This window comes from Schistocerca serialis, chromosome 3 (assembly GCF_023864345.2).
Source record: "Schistocerca serialis cubense isolate TAMUIC-IGC-003099 chromosome 3, iqSchSeri2.2, whole genome shotgun sequence".
NCBI lineage: Eukaryota > Metazoa > Arthropoda > Insecta > Orthoptera > Acrididae > Schistocerca > Schistocerca serialis.
The window spans coordinates 529,602,578-529,628,482 of record NC_064640.1 but is presented as its reverse complement, the minus strand read 5'-3'; the positions used below and the strand labels follow the sequence as shown (position 1 = coordinate 529,628,482).

The 25,905-nt window shown below is 38.8% G+C and overlaps 1 protein-coding gene across 4 annotated transcripts in view; it reads right to left on the bottom strand.

The window, feature by feature from the left end:
• The window catches only part of LOC126470408 (pancreatic triacylglycerol lipase-like), a 472,913-nt gene that overhangs the window by 55,146 nt on the left and 391,862 nt on the right, over window positions 1–25,905 (bottom strand). For all 4 annotated transcript variants that reach the window (XM_050098258.1, XM_050098259.1, XM_050098257.1 and 1 more), the window contains 3 exons: window positions 7,672–7,897; window positions 5,896–6,140; window positions 3,653–3,791 (listed from right to left, as the gene is read on the bottom strand). In XM_050098258.1, the coding sequence (XP_049954215.1) occupies window positions 3,653–3,791; window positions 5,896–6,140; window positions 7,672–7,897 (610 nt within the window). The remainder of the gene's footprint in view (window positions 1–3,652; window positions 3,792–5,895; window positions 6,141–7,671; window positions 7,898–25,905) is intronic.

Here is a 25,905-nt window from a genome sequence, read left to right as displayed (position 1 = left end):
ATGTGATGTATTCTATATTTGTGGCATTGTGATCATGTAAGTGTATTGAGTGCTTCTAGGTCTGTGTTACTCCATTTCACTACTCCAAACGAGTAGGTCAATATTGGTCTAGCATAAGTATTTATAGCTTTTGTGTTGTTTCTTGCTGTCAATTCTGTTTTCAGTATTTTTATTAGTCTTTGTCTATATTTTTCTTTTAGTTCTTCTATAATATTTGTATTATCTATTCCTATTTTTTGACTGTATCCTATATATTTATAGGCATCTGTTTTTTTCCATCGCTTCTATGCAGTCGCTGTGGTTATCCAATATGTAATCTTCTTGTTTAGTGTGTTTTCCCTTGACTATGCTATTTTTCTTACATTTGTCTGTTCCAAAAGCCATATTTATATCACTGCTGAATACTTCTCTTATCTTTAGTAATTGGTTGAGTTATTGATTTGTTGCTGCCAGTAGTTTTAGATCATCCATGTATAACAGATGTGTGATTTTGTGTGGGTATGTTCCAGTAATATTGTATCCATAATTTGTATTATTTAGCATGTTGGATAGTGGGTTCAGAGCAAGGCAGAACCAGAAAGGACTTAATGAGTCTCCTTGGTATATTCCACGCTTAATCTGTATTGGCTGTGATGTGATATTATTTGAATTTGTTTGGATATTAAGTGTGGTTTTCCAATTTTTCATTACTATGTTTAGGAACTGAATCATTTTGGATCTACTTTGTATATTTCCAATATTTGTAGTAACCATGAGTGGGGAACACTATCAAAAGCTTTTTGGTAATCAATGTATGCATAGTGTAGCGACCTTTGTTTAGTTTTAGCTTGATATGTCACCTCTGCATCTATCATCAGTTGCTCTTTACATCCTCGTGCTCCTTTGCAACAGCCTTTTTGTTCTTCATTTATAATTTTGTTCTGTGTTGTAGGTGTCATTAATTTCTGTGTAATGACTGAAGTTAATATTTTGTATATTGTTGGTAGGTAGGTTATGGGGCGATATTTAGCTGGGTTTGCTGTGTCTGCTTGATCTTTAGGTTTCAGATAAGTTATTCCATGTGTAAGTGTATCAGGGAATGTGTATGGGTCTGCAATGTAACTGTTAAATAATTTAGTTAGATGTGAATGTGTGGAGGTGAACTTCTTTAGCCAGAAATTTGCTATTTTATCTTTTCCAGGGGCTTTCCAATTGTGAGTAGAATTAATTGCTTGGGTGACTTCATGTTGCAAAATTATCACTTCAGGCATTTGTGGTATCATCTTGTATGTATCTGTTTCTGCTTGTATCCACCGTGCATGCCTGTTATGTTGTACCGGGTTTGACCATATGTTGCTCCAGAAGTGTTCCATGTCTGTTATGTTTGGTGGATTGTCTATTTTAATGTGTGTGTTATCTATTGTCTGGTAAAATTTCTTTTGGTTTGTGTTGAATGTTTGGTTTTGTTTCCTTCTATTTTCACTTTTTTTGTATCTTCTAAGTCGTTTGGCCAATGCTTGTAATTTCTGCTTCTTTTCATCCAATTGCTCTATCACTTCTTGTTGTGAGATTTTACCTAACCTTTTTCATTTTTTTCTGACATTTCATTTCTTATAAATTGTGTTAGCTGTCCGATGTCTTTTCTCAGTTTTTCTATTCTGATCTGTAGCCTGTGTTGCCATGCTGGTTTTGTGGGTTTCTTCTGTGTGTTTGGTTATTATTATTATCTTCTTTCCTTTCTCAGACCTTAGGTCTGGTTAAAAATGGAAAGTGATGCGGACCTTCATCAAGCGTGACTTCCTTTTAACTGTACAGTATATGTTACATTGCATTTAGGAACTTTCGGGTCATTGAACATGTATCAATAATTACAGATTTTTGTAGTTGTATATATATGTTTGGATGTAGCTGTATTGCGTTGATGTACTGGTGGATATTGTGTGGTATGACTCCTGTAGTTGATAGTATAATTGGTATAATGTCAACTTTATCCTGACGCCACATGTCCTTGACTTCCTCAGCCAGTTGGATGTATTTTTCAATTTTTTCTCCTGTTTTCTTTTGAATATTTATTGTATTGGGTATGGATATTTCGATTAGTTGTGTTAATTTCTTCTTTTTATTGGTGAGTATGATGTCAGGTTTGTTATGTGGTGTTGTTTTATCTGTTATAATGGTTCTGTTCCATTATAATTTGTATTCATCATTCTCCAGTACATTTTGTGGTGCATACTTGTATGTGGGAACATGTTGTTTTATTAGTTTATATTGTATGGGAAGTTGTTGATGTATTATTTTTGCTACATTGTCATGTCTTCTGGGGTATTCTGTATTTGCTAGTTTTGTACATCCGCTTGTGATGTGATCTACTGTTTCTACTTGTTGTTTGCAAAGTCTGCATTTATCTGTTGCAGTATTGGGATCTTTAATAATTTGCTTGCTGTAATATCTGGTGTTTATTGTTTGATCCTGTATTGCAATCATGAATCCTTCCATCTCACTGTATATATTGCCTTTTCTTAGCCATGTGTTGGATGTGTCTTGATCTGTGTGTGGCTGTGTTAGATGATACGGGTGCTTGCCATGTAGTGTTTTCTTTTTCCAATTTACTGTCTTCGTATCTGTTATTATTATTATTATTATTATTATTAACTTACTGGTAGTGAAACCTATATCCTCAAACAAAAAGATATGATGTAATTCCAGTCCAGCAATCTGTTCAGTGGTTAACAAGCTCTGCACATCTGCCAAGGTTTAGTTGACTAACTGAATTTGATTACTGCCATCTGATAAGTTAATGCATAGACTAACATTGTGTTGAGGAATGTGTACCCACAGCATTTGGTTTCACACTATAAACATGTAACTCAAGTGGTAGCAATTGTCCATGACTGTTTTAAATTACCCCATGCACCAAACAAAAACATGTAAATATTAAACACGCAGTAGTGGAAAACAGTGGCTACACAATATAACTGAGGCATTTGAAATTTTTTTGGCATAGTATTTGGCATAGTGGCATTGCCGACAGTTTTAGTAAGTTCTTTAATTGTCTTCTAATTACAAATAGAATATAGAAGTTTAATGACAGCTAATTTTAATGCAGTCTACAGAGTTTGTGCCAGACAGGTATGTCTCTCTGTTAACGCACATATTGACTAGTACCACACCTCTAAAGGATTTTTTTCCATAACTGGATCTATAATTAACCCTTTCATTCACTTACCAAGTTTTAATGATGGATGTATGTTTCAAGTCAATCACACGATATGTACAGATTTAGAAGATACTGATTATAGACTATGCTCATGACTTCACTGTTGCAATACTACATAAATGTTCAGCTTGTATATGACTCAGATTACTGAGAGTGCTTTGTTGAAGGAAATAGTCAGACAATTCTTTGAGTAATCCTTCATTTATTTTGACTCCATACAAGTCATATATGCACTTAGGCTGAAGATTCACACATTGAAACACTACATATGAACTGTGACAATCCATTAAATAATTGGTCACAAAAATTTGGGAGCTTACCTTCAAAAACAAAATGATAATCAACACTTGGGTTAAATTCTGAATAAGAAATAAATAGAGGTACATAATGAATCACAAAACAACAGTCTGGAAGTCGGGTACAGTAAAAAAATCACTGTGAAAACTCTTTACTTACGACAGTATGGATACTCCTTTCCAGTGGTGACAAAGTATTTGCTTCCTGGCAAAATAACTGCATTTGGTAACTGCTCATCAGCTCGAAGGCCCATTATGGCACAGCTGCTTGAATTGTCATGGCATGAGAAACACTGCCCCTGAAAACATTGGCAATAATGTCTCATAGAACTCACTAGCAAAAACTAGATGTATCTATTGCAGTCTACCTTTTTCTGACAGGACAGATAGTATGCAGTGCTTTTTCATTATGTTAAGTCAGAAGAAAACTCAAACATGTCTCAGGGGAAATATCTGTAGGAAAATCCTCAGAACTTCTTGCAGTAAAAAATTTGTAACGAAAATTTAGGGTACATGCAATAACATTGAATAATTGAGTTTTCATATGTACACTGTGTGATCAAAAGTATCTGGGCACCTTCAAAAACATCCATTTTTCATATTAGGTGCATTGTGCTGCCACCTACTGCCATGTACTCCATATCAGCGACCTCAGTAGTCAGACTACGTCAGAGCAGAATGGGGAGCTCCATTGAACTCTCAGACTTCGAATGTGGTCACATGATTGGGTGTCACTTGTGTCATAAATCAGTACGTGAGATTTCCACACTCCTAAACATCCCTAGGTCCACTGTTTCCGATGCGACAGTGAAGTGGTAACATGAAGAGATATGTACAGCACAAAATCATACAGGTTGACCTTTTCTGTTGACTTACAGAGACTGCTGACAGTTGAAGAGGGTTGTAATGTGTAATAGGCAGACATCTATCCAGACCATCACACAAGAATTCCAAACTGCGTCAGGAGAAAACTTGGATTTCATGGTTGAGCGGCTACTCATAAGCCACACATCATGCCGGTAAATGCCAAACAACGCCTTGCTTGGTGTAAAGAGCATAAACATTGGATGATTGAATCGTGGAAAAACATTGTGTGGAGTGACAAATCACGGTACACAATGTGGTGATCCAATGTCAGGGTGTGGGTATGAAAAATGCCAAGTGAACGTCATTGCCAGCATGTGTAGTGCCAACATCTTTCAACATGATTGAGCACTTGTTCATAATGCACGGTCTGTGGCAGAGTGGTTATGCAACAATAACATCCCTGTAATGGACTGGCCTGCACAGAGTCCTAACCTGAACCCTATAGAACACCTTTGGGATGTTTTGGAACACCAACTTCATGCAAGGTCTCACCAACCGACATCGATACCTCTCCTCAGTGCAGCACTCTGTGAAGAATGGGCTGCCATTCCCCAAGAAACCTTACAGCACCTGACTGAACACATGCCTGTGAGAGTGGAAGCTGTCATCAAGGCTAAGGGTGAACCTGAATTCCGGCATTACCGATGGAGTGCACCACAAACTTGTAAATCATTTTCAGCCAGGTGTGCAGGCACTTTTGATCACATACTGTATATGGGTAACAATCACAAACTATAAACTTTTTACTGTTTTCTCAAACAAAAATAAGTAAACAACAATAATTCAGAAGTACCAAAGTGCATATAAAATTTTAATATCTGTTGTATGAGAGGTTGGGTTGGTAACTTAAAAAGCAATTATTTTTATGTCATAGAATGCTTTCTAATTATAAGAATACTGGATGTATGCATTTTTTAATTACCTTTTTTACCTGTTGATTTAATTTAGTCACTCGGAAATACATGCATATTATATTGAAACAAAACAATGAATCACTGTGGAAACAGGGTGCATACGGAAATCAAAGTCATAGAGCAACAAAACATGTCAATAAAAGTTAAAGAAAATGGAAATTCCATATTTAAACTAAACATGACTGAATCAGATATCACATGAATACAAACAGCGCTGCCCTAAACAGACCCTAACAAAATAATTATGTAAAAACTATGTAACCTTAATAGAAGATAAAGCCCAGTAAATGAGTGGAAAAACTAAAGTGAATCCAGGAAGTCAAATATTAAAAGTTTCATTCTTAAGTGTTTGTAAAGCCCCATTCATGCATCATTCTGCTACGGGTAATATTTTATCCCATTCTTTTTCCTGCTTACCACTGGCCAGCTGAGCTGTCACATTCACTATGCACTGCAGTCACATTTACATGAATTTTACTATCACACAGAGAAATTACCAAAATGTCATACAATTCTTTATATGGTTAGAGAAGAAAAAAATGACTTTCTCACAAAAGTACCATTTTTAGCAATAGTCTAACATACATCATCAAGGATTTGTCAGAAAATGATTGACACATACCTGTAAAAACTTTTGGTATGAGTCACACCTGTGGGCAATATATGGACATTCACCATTGATAGAATCTGTGAAGAGTTTTATCGCTCGTATGTGATTACAGGCAACTAATACCCGGCTTGCTTCCTCCAGACCTTCCTTAATTAGTGTAAGAGGCAAAGGAGTTTCTGTAAGGTCACAGCCAGGTTGCTCCTTTCCATTATTTGGGTAGAAATCAATATGGCCACATGGTTGGCTCATGCCATAGCCTGAAAAACAATTTTTGAGATGAATCACACTCTCAGCCTTACATTTTAAATAAAACTAATCTATAAGTACATATACTGCCATTAATGAATGCTAATCAATTAGAAATTATATATATTTGTCTGTTGTATTGTCAAAATGACAGGGGTAAACCCTTCACAATTTGTACAACTTCAACACTTTTAGTAAGACTTTCTAGTAACCTCCAATGCAAGTCAAGGTACTTGCAACCATTTTGGGGTGGTCTGCTCTGGCTGTTACCTGGTGTTGTTACTTGCCCTCAAGGTGCTCAGTTGATTTATTATCATGATACAGGGCCAAATGTCTTACTTCATTCAACGTTGAAAATTGGTGTCTCCTGCTCTTTGTTATTAGCAGCACTGCACTGTCAAAACTGTTTTATCACATCTCAAGTTGTTTCCTTAGCAGAGAACTGTCTGATATATTTTGGCACTCAGACTTCCAAGAACTGAATCCAGGACTAAACTATAAAAATCAGGCACAAATCATAATGCTCATCTCTCATCTTTCATAGTGGGAACAATGTACAATGTAAGTAATGTTCAATTGAAATTTACCTGGACTATATACATAAACTAAGAACACCACAATGCTTCACCTCCCATTATAGTGTTTTTCCACTAATCTATGGTTCACAGGTGATCTGTTCCACATCACTCCAGTCAGCACCAGTCATTTAGTTTCATGATAACTGCTGTTTATGTGGCACAGCTTGCCCACTGTATCCAAAGGAAAACACCTCTAAGATAATGATACAGTTATGACATCACTTCTAAATATCAATCCAAAGTTTGGTAGTATGGTCACAGTAGTTTGACTGGATCCAGTCAAGCTTCGAACTGCAGATCAGGCCCAATAGTCACTCATGACAGTATAGCTGTGTGTGTGTGTGTGTGTGTGTGTGTGTGTGTGTGTGTGTGTGTGTGTGTGTGTAGGGCCTGTTAGCTCTGACAAAGGGTTCATCTGAAACCAGCAACATTCTTGTGCTTGTCTATGTACCTGTTGATGACTCACTGCCTCAACTATATATTAAGTTGTTATTTTTACTCATTACATTATTTGTGAGTGATAAGTGTGCTTCAAATGTAGTGTCACTGACAGACAGACAGACAGACAGACAGACAGAGAGAGAGAGAGAGAGAGAGAGAGAGAGAGAGAGAGAGAGACCAGGTGCCAGCACACAGCATACTCCATTCTAGTAACTCCAGTACTCTAGTGGGGGATTGCAGAGCAGGGCAGGATTACTCAGTGCAATGACACACACATTCTGGCTATCAGAAACTGTGGTCATTATCTCTTACTCCTGCCACCAATTATTGGGAATGAGAAGTTTTGAAGTCCGAAAGAAACTAACATTTTTAGTACTTCACAAGTGCATACAATGGTTATTTTCTGTCAGTAGACAGGATAGTTTCCTCAAGACACCTCTGGTCCCATAGAAGTTCTTACAATATTTTGTATGCATTCAGTATGAAAGACAAAATGTATAATATTAAATAAAAATGAACACACCTAACAAGAATATAGATTTTCCATCAGTGTGTATAACATCAACAAATTTTGCATCACTTGGATCAAGGCGTACAAATGTAGGCAATCCCTGGAAATAAGGCTCTGCAGGGTCAAGGCCAGTGATGCGACCTAGGCCATTAATCCTCTCTCCTGCATAACCAGCTGTGTGTGCACCCAAGCTGTGGCCAATCATATGCACATCTCCAGGATCAAGGCCAAAGTTTGCCTAAAAAATAAAGAAATAATAATATTTTAGGTACAACACAATTCCAGCAGACTTACAAAAATATTGGGAGTGTATAAAATCTATGGGACAGAAAGTGGAGATACTGAAGAATTGAAAGAAAGGTGTAGTACATTAGAAATTGGCAGACTGGCTATCACTTTCCTGCCAAGCTTACAGGAATATTTGCAAGTGAGGTAACTTAATTGCACATGATTAATGGTACTTTTCAAATACAGGATGTGGACCACACATTAGATCTTCAAAGAGGTTTGGGTCACCTGAGAGGGGACACAAAGTAAGATTTGGGAGGAACAGAAGAGCCATACAAGCTGCTGCTTTATATGATTTATGGAAATTATAGAAAAACTGAACCTTGACTGCTGGATGGGGATTTGAACCTCTGTCCTCCCAAATATGAGTGAAGTGTCTTACCAATGACCTGACTCTGTTGCTAAACAGAAGACAGGCACCATGCCCTTTCTGACATCTCTTGCCAACCAAATGGCAGTCAGCTGCCATTGCATCAGGTGTGTGTGTGTGTGTGTGTGTGTGTGTGTGTGTGTGTGTGTGTGTGTGTGTGTGAGAGAGAGAGAGAGAGAGAGAGAGAGAGAGAGAGAGAGAGAGAGGAGAGTGTGCATGCACACATTTTAAACATGAGTTATAATGCTCATCACCTTGTTTAAATGCTCATCATCTACAACTCAACACATTCACTACATTGTGGCATTGTGAGTGGTTCTCTTTCTTCATACTAACATTTTTAATCTACATAACATTCTCCATTATCACATTACTACTTAAAATAACACAAACAACAGCTATGAATCAATTTCATGCCATAGAAATGTGAATGTAAGCTAATTTCTCTTTGATGCTATATTATGGGGAATCAAGACTTCATCTGCCTGCAGGCATTGAAATAAATCAATGGTGAAGGCTGAAAATTTTTGCCAGACTGAGACTCTAAGGCGGATGCTCTGTTTCTCTAGAATGATTGTCTTAACTGCAAAAGCCATCTGGACACACTTCCCAACCAACCCAAATTCTCAGTCTGTCATTTTCAAGTAGTGCCCCATCCATTAGCCCCATTGCACGTAGCATTCGCTAAGTGCTGCAAGGGTTCAAGAGACACAGTTTACTGGCACAAAAAGTACCTAGAGCTATCCTCACTCGTATTTATACAGATATGTGGTGTCCATTTTGTCTGATATGTCAGAAATGCCGAATAGAACAGACACCACCGGTGGTGCAGTGGCCATAAAGAAACTATATTATGAGTAATCAAGACTTCAGGTACCTACAGCCACTAAAATAAATTGATTGTGAAGGCTGAAAATTTGTGACAGGCTAATACTCTCTGATGGTTATGATATCTGTGTTTAACAGTGTCTGTATCTTCACAATGTCCTTCAGACATGCATGCATATCTGAAGTAACAGACACTGTCACCACCAATTACAGTTGTGGTAAATATTATGAAATAGAATTGCACATTGCAATTATACATTGGTGTCAGCTTTTTGTGACACATGAAAATTTGTGATCAACCAGAAGAAGAACTTGGATTTCTCACCTTAACCATTTCAGCTATCCAAGTTCGTCTCCTGGATCAATGCAAACTTCTATTACTCACTTAGCCACAATGCTAATTCTCACACAATTCTTGATTACCACACAGGGATACAAATATTATAACATCACTTTAGCCCATCAAGGCATGGATTAATTATTGATGGTTACAATGTCTGAAGGACATTTTATTATGAAGATACAGACACTGTATAAACACAGACATTGTAATCATCAATGATGTATCCATGCCTCAACAGAATAAAATGACAATACAATATTTGTCTCCCACACATATTGTGAGAGACTAAGTGTTGTGACATTGTGAAATATGGCACTCTGGATTGGTCCTGGAGGTGTGCTCAGATAGCCAAAGTGGTTAAGGTGACCGCTCCCAATAAGTGGGAAATCCAGATTTGACTTCTGGTCTGGCACAAATTTTTATGTGTCACAAACAGCTGACATTAATGTATAGTTGGAATATGCAAAACTATTTCCTAATGAGTTCTCTTTCACCATGTCAAAGTGGTGGTGTCATAGACAAGATTGTATTTACTTACAGAACCTATGGGTATACAATTTAGCAGGATACTTGTCTTCTTACAACAAAATTCTCCAGTTCAAGATGGAATAAATGGAAACAATTTTAATTAAAGTTTTTAAGGTATGCTGCCAACAATACATTACATGGGGTCTGGGGCCTTACAAGTTAATGGTTCTTCAGATCAGTAATATCAACTACAACAATTCCACACCATGACATTCTTACTCACCGTGCAAGTTCTCTTGTCTACAATGCCACATCTATCACATATTCTGAACACATCATCAGTAGATTACATTGGTTGTGATATATGAACAGCATTCAATAAGTAAAGCAACACACTTTATGGGTCTCGGTATGAACAGTCATTCTTTGTTTGCACAGATAAAAGAACAGAAGAAGATCTTTGGTTTCCACTCACAGAATTATGCCAAAAGATAATTTTTCTGAAGCATTTATACTATACAGTGCTCACAATTTGACCACTAGAGTACAGTGAACCTGTCTAAATAATAATTTTAGTAATCTTTGGATATACAGAGGTGTCGTTATGTGCAATCTCTGTGAAGAAGGTAGTGGAACTAACTTGGCCTACGAGCTACATAACATACGGTCAGCCAGATGAGTCTTTAAGCTTCTGATCAGTAATATACCTATAGAGAGATTGCAAAGTGACCCATCCTGTGATAGTAACATTTCAACATGTGACAATGTTCAACAAAAACTTGTCATGGCCAACCTTGTAATGTATGAGCAGTTCTGCACAGCTGGTCCTTTGTTGGTCTTTATGGTCTTCTGTTAGGCAGTCAGGAACCCAGTGGGCACAGCCCTTTTGAGTACCCCAGCCAGTGGATGTGTATGTCAGTACTGCCAACAGAGATGTCCAGTTGTGCAGCAATGTGTTTGACTGTGGTCTGTTGATCACCTCAAACGAGAGTGTCCACACGTTCCAACACTGCAGGAATCACAGCCAGCACGTTTGCACAACCTTGTTGCAATTATGACAGATGCTTCACCTAATGATTCACCACACTTTTGTTCGCTTTGAGGTCCCCGTAGGCATTCTGCACATGCCTATTAATACCTGTGATACTCTTGTTTCTGCAAAAATAAATGCAATGACAGCTCTCTGCTTGGAATGCACCTCTGTTACAGATTCCATTTTGAGGCTTATGTATAGCACAGCCACCTATTGGATAAATCATAAAACTATAGGGGCTGAAGATGGTATAGTTCATGATGTCCCATGACAAATTCTGCATTATTTCAACAGAAATTGGCCAACAAAAAATGTGATTCATTACTTATTGAAACCCCCTCATATGTGGACCATTATGTGATCTTCGAATTATGTGGGAACGTGCTGAAACATAGCTAGTGTGATTCAGCAGTGAAATCTTAATATTTTTCTCATTATAATGTTATACTAATAAATTTGAACCTTTTAATATTTCCATGTGAGAACTTGAAATGTTTGACTGTACTCTACCACGTCACTTGCCAGTTTCAGCATTATAGTTTTACTACCTTATTTTTTTAAATTGAGTAACTTAATTAGAGAGTCCAAAATACTTGTTGAGAACAAATGTGAAACCTTCTAAACTTTTAACAATAGAAAATCCAGAAAGGAATAATAACAATATGAAAAGGATAGATTGCTGCTCACCACATACAGGGACACTGAGTGGCAGGCAGGCACACTGAGTGCCGGAGATGAAAGGAGCTGTGTGTGCGTGTGTGCGCGCGCGCGCGTGTGTGTGTGTGTGTGTGTGTGTGTGTGTGTGTGTGTGTGTGTGTGTGTGTGTGTGTGAGTGTGAGTGTGTGTGGGCGTGGGTGTGCTTTGTTTTGTCTATGCCCGATGCAGCTAATAATACCTAAAAGTCTTTCTTCCTTGTGCCACAAACTCAAGTATCCTAGACAACCCATTGTAGTTGGTTATAAGGCTCCAACTGAAAGAATTTTCACTCTTGGCGAAGAATACCTTCAACCAATTGCCTAGAACCTAGCCCCTCACATCAAAAATACTCCATCATCCTTGCCACTTTACCTCCTGAATCCCCACTCATCACTGTTGATGCTATACACCAACACACCTCATGCCCATGACCTTGCCACTATCAAACGCTACCTCTCGCAGCATACTTCAGACTACATACCCACTACCCTATTTCTCATACACCTAACCAATTAGATCCTGACATACAGCTACTTCTCCTTTTACAGGAATATATATAAACAAATCAACATTGCAGCCATAGCCATCCACATGGCAGCCTTCTATGCCAACCATTTTATGGGCCACCTAGAGGAAACCTTCCTAGCTTTCCAAATCCCTTGTCTGTTTCAAGATCATTAATGATATTTTCATATCAAATAAGGGCCAAAATGCCCTATCCTTATTCCTTCACAACCTCAACACCTTTCCTCAGTCCAAAATGCCACCTTCCTGGATGCTGACCTCCACTTTTCTGAGGGCTCCATCCACAACTCTGTCCATATTAACCCACAAATCACCAACAGTACAGGTTGGAGTATCTGCAGTAACAAGAACTCCCTTGCCCAATGTGCTGAAAGTCTCATGAGGGTCTTCACAGATATGCACAACCCCCCAAACCTAATCCACAAAGAGATTTCCCATGTCATATCCTAACACACCCATAATCCCCCTATCACTTCAAAAACCAGCTATAAAGGAGTGCCATCCTTGTCACCCAGTATCACTCTCTATTGGAAGAAATGAACCATATCCTACACCAGGGGTTTGATTATCTATCAGCATGCCCAGAAATGATGGAAACCATACCCTAGATCCTTCCCACACCTCCTCAAGTGATATTCCATCACCCACTCAACCTACACAACATCCCAGTCCACCCTGAAGCTGCACCTACTTCCATCCCCTGTATAGGGATCATATCCATTTGGAAGATCCAGATGCAGGACATGCCCAATCCACCCAGCCAACCCTTCCTACTCCAGTCTTGTTTCAGGCCCATCAGATGCAGGGCCAACTGTGCAAGCAGCTATGTCATATACCAACCCTGCTGCAATCACTGCATACTTTTTTATGTATGGCAACCAACCAGTTGTCCACCAGAATGATTGGCCACAGCCACAGACCAAGAATGCAGTTGCCTACGCAGTGGTGCAACATGATATTCCATAAGCACGCAATTTCAATACGACCCGCTTGTGTGGTACAGTGTCAAAAGCCTTCCAGAAGTCCAGAAATACAGAATTGATCTGAAATCCCTTGTCAATAGCACTCAACACTTCATGTGAATAAAGAGCTAGTTGTCTTTCACAGAAACGATGTTTTCTAAACCCATGTTGACTGTGTGTCAATAGACCAATTTCTTTGAGGTAATTCATAATGTTCTAACACAATATATGTTCCAAAATCCTGCTGCATATCGACGTTAACGATATGGGCCTGAAATTTAGTGAATTACTCCTACTACCTTTCTTTAATATTGGTGTGACCTGTGCAAATTCTCAGTCTTTGGGTACGGATCTTTTGTCAAGCAAACGGTTGTATATGATTGTTAAGTATGGAGCTAATGCAACAACATAATCCGTAAGGAACCTAATTGGTCTACAGTCTGGACCAGAAGACTTGCTTTTATTAAGTGGTTTAAGTTGCTGCACTACTCCGCGGATATTTACTTCTACGTCACTCATGTTGGCAAGTGTTCTCAATAATATGAATTCTTGAATATTTACTTTGTCTTCTTTTGTGAAGGCATTTCAGAAGGCTGTGTTTAGTAACTCTGCTTTGGCAGCACTGTCTTCGATAGTATCTCCATTGCTATCACACAGAGAAGGCATTGATTGTTTCTTGCCACTAACATACTTCACATATGACCAGAATCTCTTTGGATTTCCTGCCAGGTTTTGAGACAAAGTTTCGTTGTGGAAACTGTTATAAGCATCTCACATTGAAGTCCGTGCTAAATTTTGAGCTTCTGTAAAAGATCAACAGTCTTGGGGATTTTGCGTCTGTTTAAATTTGGCATGTTTGTTTCATTGTTTCTGCAACAGTGTTCTAACCTGTTTTGTGTACCAAAGAGGATCGGCTCTGTCATTTGTTAATTTATTTGGTATAACTCTCTCAATTGCTGCCAATACTATTTCTTTGAATTTAAGCCACATCTGGTCTCATTTAAAATGAGTCGAGACTGTCTCTCAGGAAGGCGTCAGGTGAATTTTTATCTGCTTTTTTGAATAGGCTTATTTTTTGAGGCTTTTGGGATTACAATATTCAATCTCACTACGACAACCCTGTTTTCACTAATCCCTCAATCAGTTTTGATGCTCGTTATTAACACAGGATTATTTGTTGCTAAGAGGTCAAGTGTGTTTTCATCAACCATTTATTATTTGCGTGGGTTCATGAATTAACTGCTCAAAATAATTTTCAGAGAATGCATTTAGCACAATTTCGGATGATATTTAATGCGTACCTCCAGAATTAAACATGTATTTTCGGCAACATATCGAGGGTTAATGAAAGTCACCACAAACTATTATCGTATGAGTCGGGTACATGTTAGAAATCAAACTCAAGTTTCCTTTGAACCTTTCAGCAACTGTGTCATCTGAATTGGGAGGTCAGTAAAAGGATCCAATTATTATTTTATTCTGGTTACCAACAATGACCTCTGACCGTACTAACTCATAGGATGTATCTACTTCAATTTCACGACAAGTTAAACTACTTCTGATAGCAACAAACACGCCATCGCCAACCGTGTTTAGCCTATCCTTTCAGAACACTGTTAGGTTCTTCAGAAAAATTTCAGCTGTGCTTATATCTGGTTTTAGCCAGCTTTCAGTGCCTATAACAATTTGAGCATCAGTGCTTTCTATTAGCGCTTGGAGCTCTGGTACTTTCCCAACACAGCTATGACAATTTACAACTGTTATACCAATGGTTCCTGTATCTACGTTCTTCCTGCATTCAGCCTGCACCTAACTGAAGACCTTCTTGTGTTTTCCCGAGACCCTCTAACCTAAAATACCACCCAGTCCACGCCACACAGTCCCTGCTACATGTGTAGCCGCCTCCTGCGTATAGTGGACACCTGACTTATTCAGCGGAACTCGAAACCTAAAAACCCTTTGGCGCAAGTCGAGGAATCTGCAGCCTACACGGTTGCAGAACAGTCTGAGTCTCTGATTCAGACCCTCCACTTGGACCAGAGGTTCGCAATCGGTCCTGTCGACTATGCTGCAAGTGATCAGTTCTGCTTTCATCTTGCAAGCAAGACTGGCTGCCTTTAGCACTTCTGTTAGCCGCTCGAAACCAGAGAGAATCTCTTCTGATCCAAAGTGACACACATCATTGGTAGAGACGTGAGCAACCACCTGCAGTTGGGTGCACCCTGTGCTCTTCATGGCATCTGGGAGGACCCTTTCCACATCTGGAATGACTCTACCCGGTATGCACATGGAGTGCACATTGGTTTTCTCATCCTTCTTGTCAGCCAAGTCCCTAAGAGGACCCATAACGTGCCTAATGTTGGAGCTCCCAACTACCAATAATCCCACCCTCTGTGATTGCCCGGATCTTGCAGGCTGAGTGGTTTCCTCTGAAACAGGACAGGCGACAGCATCTGGCTCAACAACAGTGTCAGGCACACACAGCACCTGGAACTCATTTGTTGGATAAACTGGGGAGACCTTATGTGCAGCCGCCTGGGAAGTCTTTCGCTGTCTGCTTCACCCTGGGGCGACCTCCCACTCGACCACAGGTGAGGGGTCAGCCAGGTTGGCCACAGGTGAGGACCGATCGGAGGACTCTGATGTGCTAGACGTCCATTGGATCTCCACGGCCAGTCCACAACAGTGGTGCCCATCCACTGCAGCCTCAAGCTGTGTAACCAAAGCCATCACAGCCTGAAGCTGAGAGCAAAGTGTCACCAACTCAGCTTGCATCCGCACACAACAATCGCAGTCCCTGTCCATACGAAAGACCATGGAAAACTAAACTATACAAATAAATGGACTATCAGCACGTGTTGCACAACTCTACTGTAGACCCTGACAAAAATGCATGAACTGTGTCTAGTAATATGCAGATATTCAAAAACCTAACTACCAAAGCACTCAGGTGAAACTAAATAATTTACCCCTGATTAGGAACATGTAATATGTCACAAAATCGGATTACTTTCCAACAAAAACGTGAGAACTGTGGCTATTAGATATTAAATTTACATGCAGAAACTCAAGAAACTAAACTATTAAAGCACAAATATGATATAATGGAATTTGCTCCTGGTTAGGAACTCGTAAATGTCACAAAAGCAGTTACTTCCCTGTTGCTGCGTCTGTCTCGGTCAGCTACTACTGCCTACAGTTTTTGGAAATTTCATGGTGTGATTATCATATATTATATCCACAAGGGCAAAAGCATCACAGGAGAACATTATGCTTCACTAGCAGGTAAACTAAATGATACTATGTAAGATATACAGTGTGCTTTTCCCCCACCACGTACAAATTCTAGGGATTGATTGATGAGAGGACACAGAACGAAAAAGGTCTAATGAACTTATGTCCAGAAATGCATGGTTTCCATGCTAGAGGCCATTATTGCATCACACTTTGTTACAGAGATGGCATTCTAAGACAGGCTGTGCCATGCAGCCACAGTTACAATATGCATGGTTTCCTCCTAGACCGTGGCACTGTTCCTCATACATCATACCCTAGCACACTCTCTTGCCCTAGTAGTTGGTAATGTGGTGTCCAATTCACTTCTCTTGCTGACTCATCCTGAAGTGGATGTGATACAGCATTGTACACAATGGTTCTGTATTTGAACTGACAGCTTGACGACATGGTGCTTACTTATGGGAAGGCCAATGGCAACAGGCAGCAGGCAGCAAGATTGTATCAGGAGACCTAACCCCATCGACAAGAATCACAGCATTTAATTTTTGCAACAGTGTTCTGCCATTTATCTGAGATAGGGTCATTTCAGGAAGCAGGAAACCATGAAAGATGTACCCTAAATGTTCAGACAACAGACTTGGAGGAAAATGTGATTAACACTGTGGAAGACAACTGCAATGTCAGTACCAGGCAGTTGGCCCAGTAGGACAGGGTAAGTCAGATGATTGGGGGGAACATTCTCCATGACAATTGTTACTATCATTATCACTTAGAGTGTGTAGGGCTTACTAGCAACAGACTTTCTACATTGGGAGCAGGTTTGTCACTGGTTTCTTCACCAGGCAACCGTGATTCCAGGATTTGTGTCATCCACACTAATCACTGATGAGGCCATCTTTACATGGAGTGGTATCCTCAACTTTCATAAAAGTCATCTGTGGGATAGTATGCAGAACCCGCATGGTATGGTGACAGTGAATCATCAGCATCAGTGCAGCTGGAATATGTTGGCCGGGATAATTGGCGACCGTATTTTGGGATCATTCTTCCTTCCATGTTGCCTAACAGGCTGGAACTATCAGTGTTTCTTGTGGGTGACTTTGCCTGCCCTGCTGGAAGAAGTGCTACTGATGATTTGAAGGGTTATGTGGCTGCTACATGATGGTGCTCCAGCCCACTTCGCTGTTAACATCCAGACACATTTCAATCATGTCTTCTCTGGTTGATGGATCAGATGAGGGGTTCTAGTTGCATGACCTGCTTGTTCGTTGGATCTCAACCTGTGTGATATCTGGATATGGGGCCATTCCAGATGTGGAAACACTGGAGCAGCATATTCATGCTGCCTTTGATACTATTCAGATACAGCCTGGCCAATGTGAATGTGTGAGACAGGAAACACTACAGAACCTACACGCATGTGTTGAGACACATGGAAACCATTTTCAGCACATACTGTAACTGTGGCTGCATGGTACAGCATGTATTACACCACACTCTCTGTAACAATTTATGATTGAATAAATGGTCTCTAGCATGGAAACCATGTATTACTGCACATAAGTTCATTAGACCTTTTTCGTTCCATATCCTCTAATCGATGAATTCCTAGAGTGTGTAAATGGTGGAAAAAAATCACCCAGTACATTTATGAATTTGTGGCAAACAATGTTCTCTTTCATCACAATAACATGTCATCATATGTCTCATATTGTTGCAGCAAAACTGCATGACTTTAGCTTTCAAATAAATAAACTGAAGGTGCATATTCTGGACAGTTGGGAAAATCTAATTTTGTATAATGTATTAAAAGTTGAAAAGTCATTGCACTAAGCATATTAATTTAGAAGCTGACTTTGATGAAAAATAAAAATAAAAAATATGAACAACTTAACAGATATCTCCTGAATATCAATTTCTTTCTGAGGACAGAAAAGTTTTGAACATCACTCATACATTTATATTTCTTCTATGCAGTGGCCACCAACACCAACTAGCTTGTAAGTGCACTTAGTACAAAAATGGTTCCCTCTCTTACCCACGATATCACAGTGCTGGCCTCATCACTAGAAACACATTTCACTTGGACAATTTATAGTCCTCTTGAATGAATTTCACTGAATGTACCAGAAGAAATAGCCACTCTGAAACATGTATTGACAATATTCTGACAAATTATCAGTTTGAGGATGGAAGTAATTCTGTTTAGATTTAGGCATATCACATCACTCAGCACTGCTCATAGAGCTTGCAAAAATAGGGAAACCAAAATGCGTGAAAACATGTTTTAAAAGGGACTTTGTAAAAAGAGAATGTAAATATATTTTTAATAAACTAAGAACTACGAACTGGCCTCTAGACAATAGTGTGTCAAGTGAAAAGAATTCAAAACATTGCTAAACTGTTTCCTAGATGTTTTCAACGAAATGTTTCCCCCTCAAGCTTGGCGACAAAGAGTGGCCAATAAAATAAATTGGACTACACCAGGAATAAAGTTTCTAGTGCCAGGAAAAGACAGCTTTATAATGAGTTAAAACATAATAAAAATGCTGACTTTGTGGGGTATGTAAAGAGATGTAAGAATACATTTAAAAAAGTTTTACAGGCAGCAAAAAGTTGTCTAACAAACAGTATATTAGTAAACATGAAAATAAATCAAAGGTAAATTGGGGTATTGTCAAATCTGAGTTGGGAGTAAAGAACAAGTGCCAAGAAATTCTCCAAATAAAAATTAAAATTATATAATTATAGATACTTTTCAAATTCAAACTGTTTCAATGATTTCTTCATAAATGTGGCAAAATCAGAAGTAGATATCACAGCCCACCAGGACGAGCTGGATGTCAACTTTGTAAATATAAAACAAAATGCAAGCCTTAAAAAATTCAAAAGAATTAATCCAACAGACGTAGAAGATGGTATAGTGTCTTTAAAAAAACAATAAATCAGCTGGGTGGGATGAAATTCCAAACACTGCAGTCAAGGCTGTTTATAACATCATTTCTCATCCATTGGCTAAAATTATAAATCACTCATTTTAGGAAGGATATGATGACATGGGAAATTACCGTCCTATTTCCCTGTTGCCAGTTTTTGCTGAGGTGATAGAAAGGATTGTTGCAAAACATCTTGAAAAAGTTCTTATAGAAAATGATATTATAGTTAAAAATCAATTTGGATTTCAAAAGGGGAAAAATACAATAAATGCTATCAGGTAATTCAGTGAAAAGATAAGCTCTGCTTTAGATAAGGGTAAAAAGGTCACAGGTATTTTTTGTGATTTGACCGAAGCTTTTGACTTGGTCAATCACTTACTACTTCTACACAAGTTAGAGAGATATGGGATTGTGGACAGGGCATTGCAGTGGTCCAAATCTTATTTGTCAGAAAGAAAACAGAGAGTTATTCTAAATTCAAATGGAAAAAAAAATCATTCTTGGAGTGGGAACAGATTTGTACAGTGGTCCCACATGGCTCAACTTTAGGGCCTTATCTTTTTCTACTGTACATAAATGATTTACCTTTAAGCACTGATGTTCACTCCATTTTATTCACAGATGACACCTCAGTTTTAATTGCAATTGAAAATTTAGAACAAATTCATGGTACTGTGTAAAATATAATGGGAAACCTAGAATTATGGTTTCAGCATAATGGATTAAAACTCAGTGTCACAAAAACACAATTACTGCAGTTCAGCGCTAAAACAACATCAGCATCTCCCACAAAGAAAGTGCACAGTGATCAGGAAACGGGTGAAGAAAGTTATGTAAAATTTCTAGGTCTAAATTTTGACAAAAATTTAAATTTGAAGGCACATGTAGACTACTTAGCAAAAACAAACTAAACAGCCTAGCTCGTGCAATGACTGTCTTATCTTGTTCCAGCCTTATGGATACAAGGAAGATAGTTTACCACAGCTATTTTGAGGCTATAATTCATTATGGAATAATTTTCTGAGGAAATTCAATGAACAGCCCGAGATTACTTACTCTTCAAAAGAGAATCAGAAGAAATGTGTTTAGTCCAAAAAAGAACATCATGTCACCCATTATTTAAAAAATTAAAAATACTAACCATTCCTTCTCTGTATATCTACAGAAGTTTTTATTTTCATATATAAAAATCAAAAAAGCTCTAGAGGAAAGGGGAATGAGAATTAGCAGGGTGAAAACAGAGTATATGTGTACAAAGGATGCCAAAGATCTGTATATTAATCTGCAAGGAGGACAACTGATGCTGGTCAATAAATTTAAATACCTAGGCTCTTACATGCAAAGTAATGGAGGACTAGAGGCCGAAATACATTACAGGGTAAATAATGGATGGATGAACTGGAGGGAACTGAGCAGGGTACTGTGTGATAAAAAGCTTAGCTGCAGAATGAAAGGAAAGCTTTACAAGTCTGTGGTGAGGCCTGTGATGCTCTATAGTGCAGAAACTTGGCCAATTACCAATGCCCAAGAGAAAGATGGAAGTGGCAGAAATGAGAATGTCAAGGTGGATGAGAAGAAGCACTGGATAGGCATTTATGGAAGGGAAGGATCCAGCAAAGCAACGCCAACCCCATGTGACATGGGAAAAGGCTGAGATGATGATATAAAAATCAAAACTAACTTGACAATTATCATTTCAACCACAATTAAAGTACTTGTCACAGACACAATTTCAAACTTCACTCTCATAATTTAAGACTTTACACTCAAACACCATTGTACAAGGGATTAAAAATTTACAATAAATTAAATAACACAAATCTGTTAAATATGTAGTTTGACCCACTAAAGAGATTGTTATTTAATACACTAGTGGAAAAATGTTGTTATTCAGTTGAAGGATTCATGCATGACAGTTTGGCATTTTGAAAAGAAAATAAACAATAAAGATTATGTATTGTATAATAAATTGTTAATATATTGTATAAATTGTATTGCAAGCTGCCAAATGACCGTAAGTGTTATATATACTCTTGTTAATTGTTCATGTTTAAAAATTCAGAAATGCCTGCTTAAATATGTTAATTATTATAACCCTATTTTTTTTAAAAAGTAATTTGGTGTGTCTCCAGAACAAAAATCTTTGATTTGTAACTGTACATTATGAGACACCCCCATGAACCATGGACCTTGCCGTTGGTGGGAGGCTTGCGTGCCTCAGCGACACAGATGGCCGTACTGTAGGTGCAACCACAATGGAGGAGTATCTGTTGAGAGGCCAGACAAACGTGTGGTTACTGAAGAGGGGCAGCAGCCTTTTCAGTAGTTGCAGGGGCAACAGTCTGGATGATTGACTGATCTGGCCTTGCAACACTAACCAAAATGGCCTTGCTGTGCTGGTACTGCGTATGGCTGAAATCAAGGGGAAAGTACAGCCGTACTTTTTCCCGAGGGCATGCAGCTTTACTGTACAGTTAAATGATGATGGCATCCTCTTGGGTAAAATATTCCGGAGGTAAAATAGTCCCCCATTCGGATCTCCGAGCGGGGACTACTCAAGAGGACGACGTTATCAGGAGAAAGAAAATGCGTTCTTCGGATCGGAGCGTGGAATGTCAGATCCCTTAATCGGGCAGGTAGGTTAGAAAATTTAAAAAGGGAAATGGATAGGTTAAAGTTAGATATAGTGGGAATTAGTGAAGTTCAGTGGCAGGAGGAACAAGACTTTTGGTCAGGTGAATACAGGGTAAAAATGGAAATGTCGTGTGGCTAGGGCCTCCCGCCGGGTAGACCGTTCACCTGGTGCAGGTCTTTTGATTTGACGCCACTTCAGCGACCTGCACGTCGATGGGGATGAAATGATGATGATTAGGACAACACAACACCCAGTCCCTGAGCGGAGAAAATCTCCGACCCAGCCGGGAATCGAATCCGGGCCCTTAGGATTGACAGTCTGTCACGCTGACCACTCAGCTACCGGGGCGGACAATACAGGGTTATAAATACAAAATCAAATAGGGGTAATGCAGGAGTAGGTTTAATAATGAATAAAAAAAATAGGAGTGCAGGTAAGCTATTACCAACAGCATAGTGAACGCATTATTGTGGCCAAGATAGACACGAAGCCCATGCCTACTACAGTAGTACCAGTTTATATGCCAACTAGCTCTGCAGATGATGATGAAATTGATGAACTGTATGATGAGATAAAAGAAATTATTCAGGTAGTGAAGGGAGACGAAAATTTAGTAGTCATGGGTGATTTGAATTCGAGAGTAGGAAAAGGGAGAGAAGGAAACATAGTGGGTGAATACGGATTGGGGGAGAGAAATGAAAGAGGAAGCCGTCTGGTAGAATTTTGCACAGAGCATAACTTAACCATAGCTGACACTTGGTTCAAGAATCATAAAAGAAGGTTGTATACATGGAAGAATCCTGGAGATACTAGAAGGTATCAGATAGATTATATAATGGTAAGACAGAGACTTAGGAACCAGGTTTTAAATTGTAAGACATTTCCAGGGGCAGATGTGGACTCTGACCACAATCTATTGGTTATGAACTGTAGATTAAACCTGAAGAAACTGCAAAAAGGTGGGAATTTAACGAGATGGGACCTGGATAAACTGACTAAACCAGAAGTTGTACAGAGCTTCAGGGAGAGCAGAAGGGAATAACTGACAGGAATGGGGGAAAGAAATACAGTAGAAGAAGAATGGGTAGCTCTGAGGGATGAAGTAGTGAAGGCAGCAGAGGATAAAGTAGGTAAAAAGACTAGGGCTAGTAGAAATCCTTGGGTAACAGAAGAAATACTGAATTTAATTGATGAAAGGAGAAAATATAAAAACGCAGTAAATGAAGCAGGCAAAAGGGAATACAAATGTCTCAAAAATGAGATTGACAGGAAGTGCAAAATGGCTAAGCAGGGATGGCTAGAGGACAAATGTAAGGATGTAGAGGCTTATCTCACTAGGGGTAAGATAGATACTGCCTACAGGAAAATTAAAGAGACCTTTGTAGAAAAGAGAACCACCTGTATGAATACCAAGAGCTCAGATGGAAACCCAGTTCTAAGCAAAGAAGGGAAAGCAGAAAGGTGGAAGGAGTATATAGAGGGTCTATACAAGGGCGATGTACTTGAGGACAATATTATGGAAATGGAAGAGGATGTAGATGAAGATGAAATGGGAGATACGATACTGCGTGAAGAGTTTGACAGAGCACTGAAAGACCTGAGTCAAAACAGGGCCCCGGGAACAGACAACATTGCATTGAAACCACTGACGGCCTTTGGAGAGCCAGTGCTGACAAAAGTCTACCATCTGGTGAGCAAGATGTATGAGACAGGCGAAATACCCTCAGACTTCAAGAAGAATATAATAATTCCAATCCCAAAGAAAGCAGGAGTTGACAGATGTGAAAATTACCGAACTATCAGCTTAATAAGTCACAGCTGCAAAATACTAATGCGAATTCTTTACAGACAAATGGAAAAACTGATAGAAGCCGACCTCAGTGAAGATCAGTTTGGATTCCGCAGAAATGTTGGAACACGTGAGGCAATACTGACCCTACGACTTATCTTAGAAAATAGATTAAGGAAAGGCAAATCTACATTTCTAGCATTTGTAGACTTAGAGAAAGCTTTCGACAATGTTGACTGCAATACTCTCTTTCAAATTCTAAAGGTGGCAGGGGTAAAATACAGGGAGCAAAAGGCTATTTACAATTTGTACAGAAACCAGATGGCAGTTATAAGAGTCGAGGGCATGAAAGGGAAGCAGCGGTTGGGAAGGGAGTGAGACAGGGTTGTAGCCTGTCCCCAATGTTATTCAATCTGTATATTGTGCAAGTAATAAAGGAAACAAAAGAAAAATACGGAGTAGGTATTATAGTCCATGGAGAAGAACTAAAAACGTTGAGGTTCACTGATGACATTGTAATTCTGTCAGAGACAGCAAAGGACTTGGAAGAGCAGTTGAACGGAATGGACAGTGTCTTGAAAGGAGGATATAAGATGAACATCAACAAAAGCAAAATGAGGATAATGGAATGTAGTCGAATTAAGTTGGGTGATGCTGAGGGAATTAGATTAGGAAATGAGATGCTTAAAGTAGTAAAGGAGTTTTGCTATTTGGGGAGCAAAATAACTGATGATGGTCGAAGTAGAGAGGATATAAAATGTAGACTGGCAATGGCAAGAAGAGAAATTTGTTAACATCGAGTATAGATTTAAGTGTCAGGAAGTCATTTCTGAAAGTATTTGTATGGAGTGTAGCCATGTATGGAAGTGAAACATGGACAATAAATAGTTTGGGCAAGAAGAGAATAGAAGCTTTTGAAATGTAGTGCTACAGAAGAATGCTGAAGATTAGATGGGTAGATCACATAACTAATGAGGAGGTATTGAATAGAATTGGGGAGAAGAGGAGTTTGTGGCACAACTTGACAAGAAGAAGGGACCGGTTAGTAGGACATGTTCTGAGGCACCAAGGGATCACAAATTTAGCATTGGAGGGCAGTGTGGAGGGTAAAAATCGCAGAGGGAGACGAAGAGATGAATACACCAAGCAGATTCAGAAGGATGTAGGTTGCAGTAAGTACTGGGAGATGAAGAAACTTGTACAGGATAGAGTAGCATGGAGAGCTGCATCAAACCAATCTCAGGACTGAAGACAACAACAACAACAAACATTATGAGATGAATAAATTACATTCATACATTCTACATTCTGCAGCAACATAGCTCCACAATTATGTTCTCAAGCCCTACCATCCTCCTTCCAGCCCCTCCCTCCCTCTCCCTCTTGTGAGTGAGAGAGTATCACTGTTTTAGAAGTAACTAAAACACTGTTTTCTGCTACCATTTTTCTAATTTTCTATCAGTGTTTAGCTTTTGCAAACCCGCTGGAGTATTAGTTTCAATCTCACCTAAGAATGAAATACTCAGTCGATTTGCAAAGGTCGTAACTATGAACAGCTGTGAGGTTATGTGCATTATCTGTCCTCAAATTTCCACACTTATTTTTTATTTTTTATTTATAGCATCAAATCAGATGAAATCAACAGTTTGAATCAGATATCTGGAAGGAGAGATGTGAAATTAGATGATGATATAATGTTCAGTGGAGAAAATATACTTAAACAGCCATCCTAAATTATAGAAATCACAAATCACTCATATCCATATTCAAAAATATTGTTATATGTGTCTGTTTTACTAAGAGCTAATACCGACTGTGTCACCAATGATTTTTCACACAGACATTATTAAGTAACAACAGAAATTACTTGTCTCAGCCATACTCAGTGTACAACACCCACTCTATAATTCAAGTGAATTTACAAGTGGCTTACCTAAGCACTTGACATTGATTTGAAAAAGATACTAAATCTTAGAGCTAAGTGTCTTCAATCAGAAAATTGACTGAGAAGCTGCAGAAAAAAAGGGTGTTTCCATGAGTAACTGCAATTTTATGTCACATAAAAACAGATAATAAAAAAATAAAGTGTAAGAACAGCACAAAAATAATATTCCACATGATGACATCAAATGACAT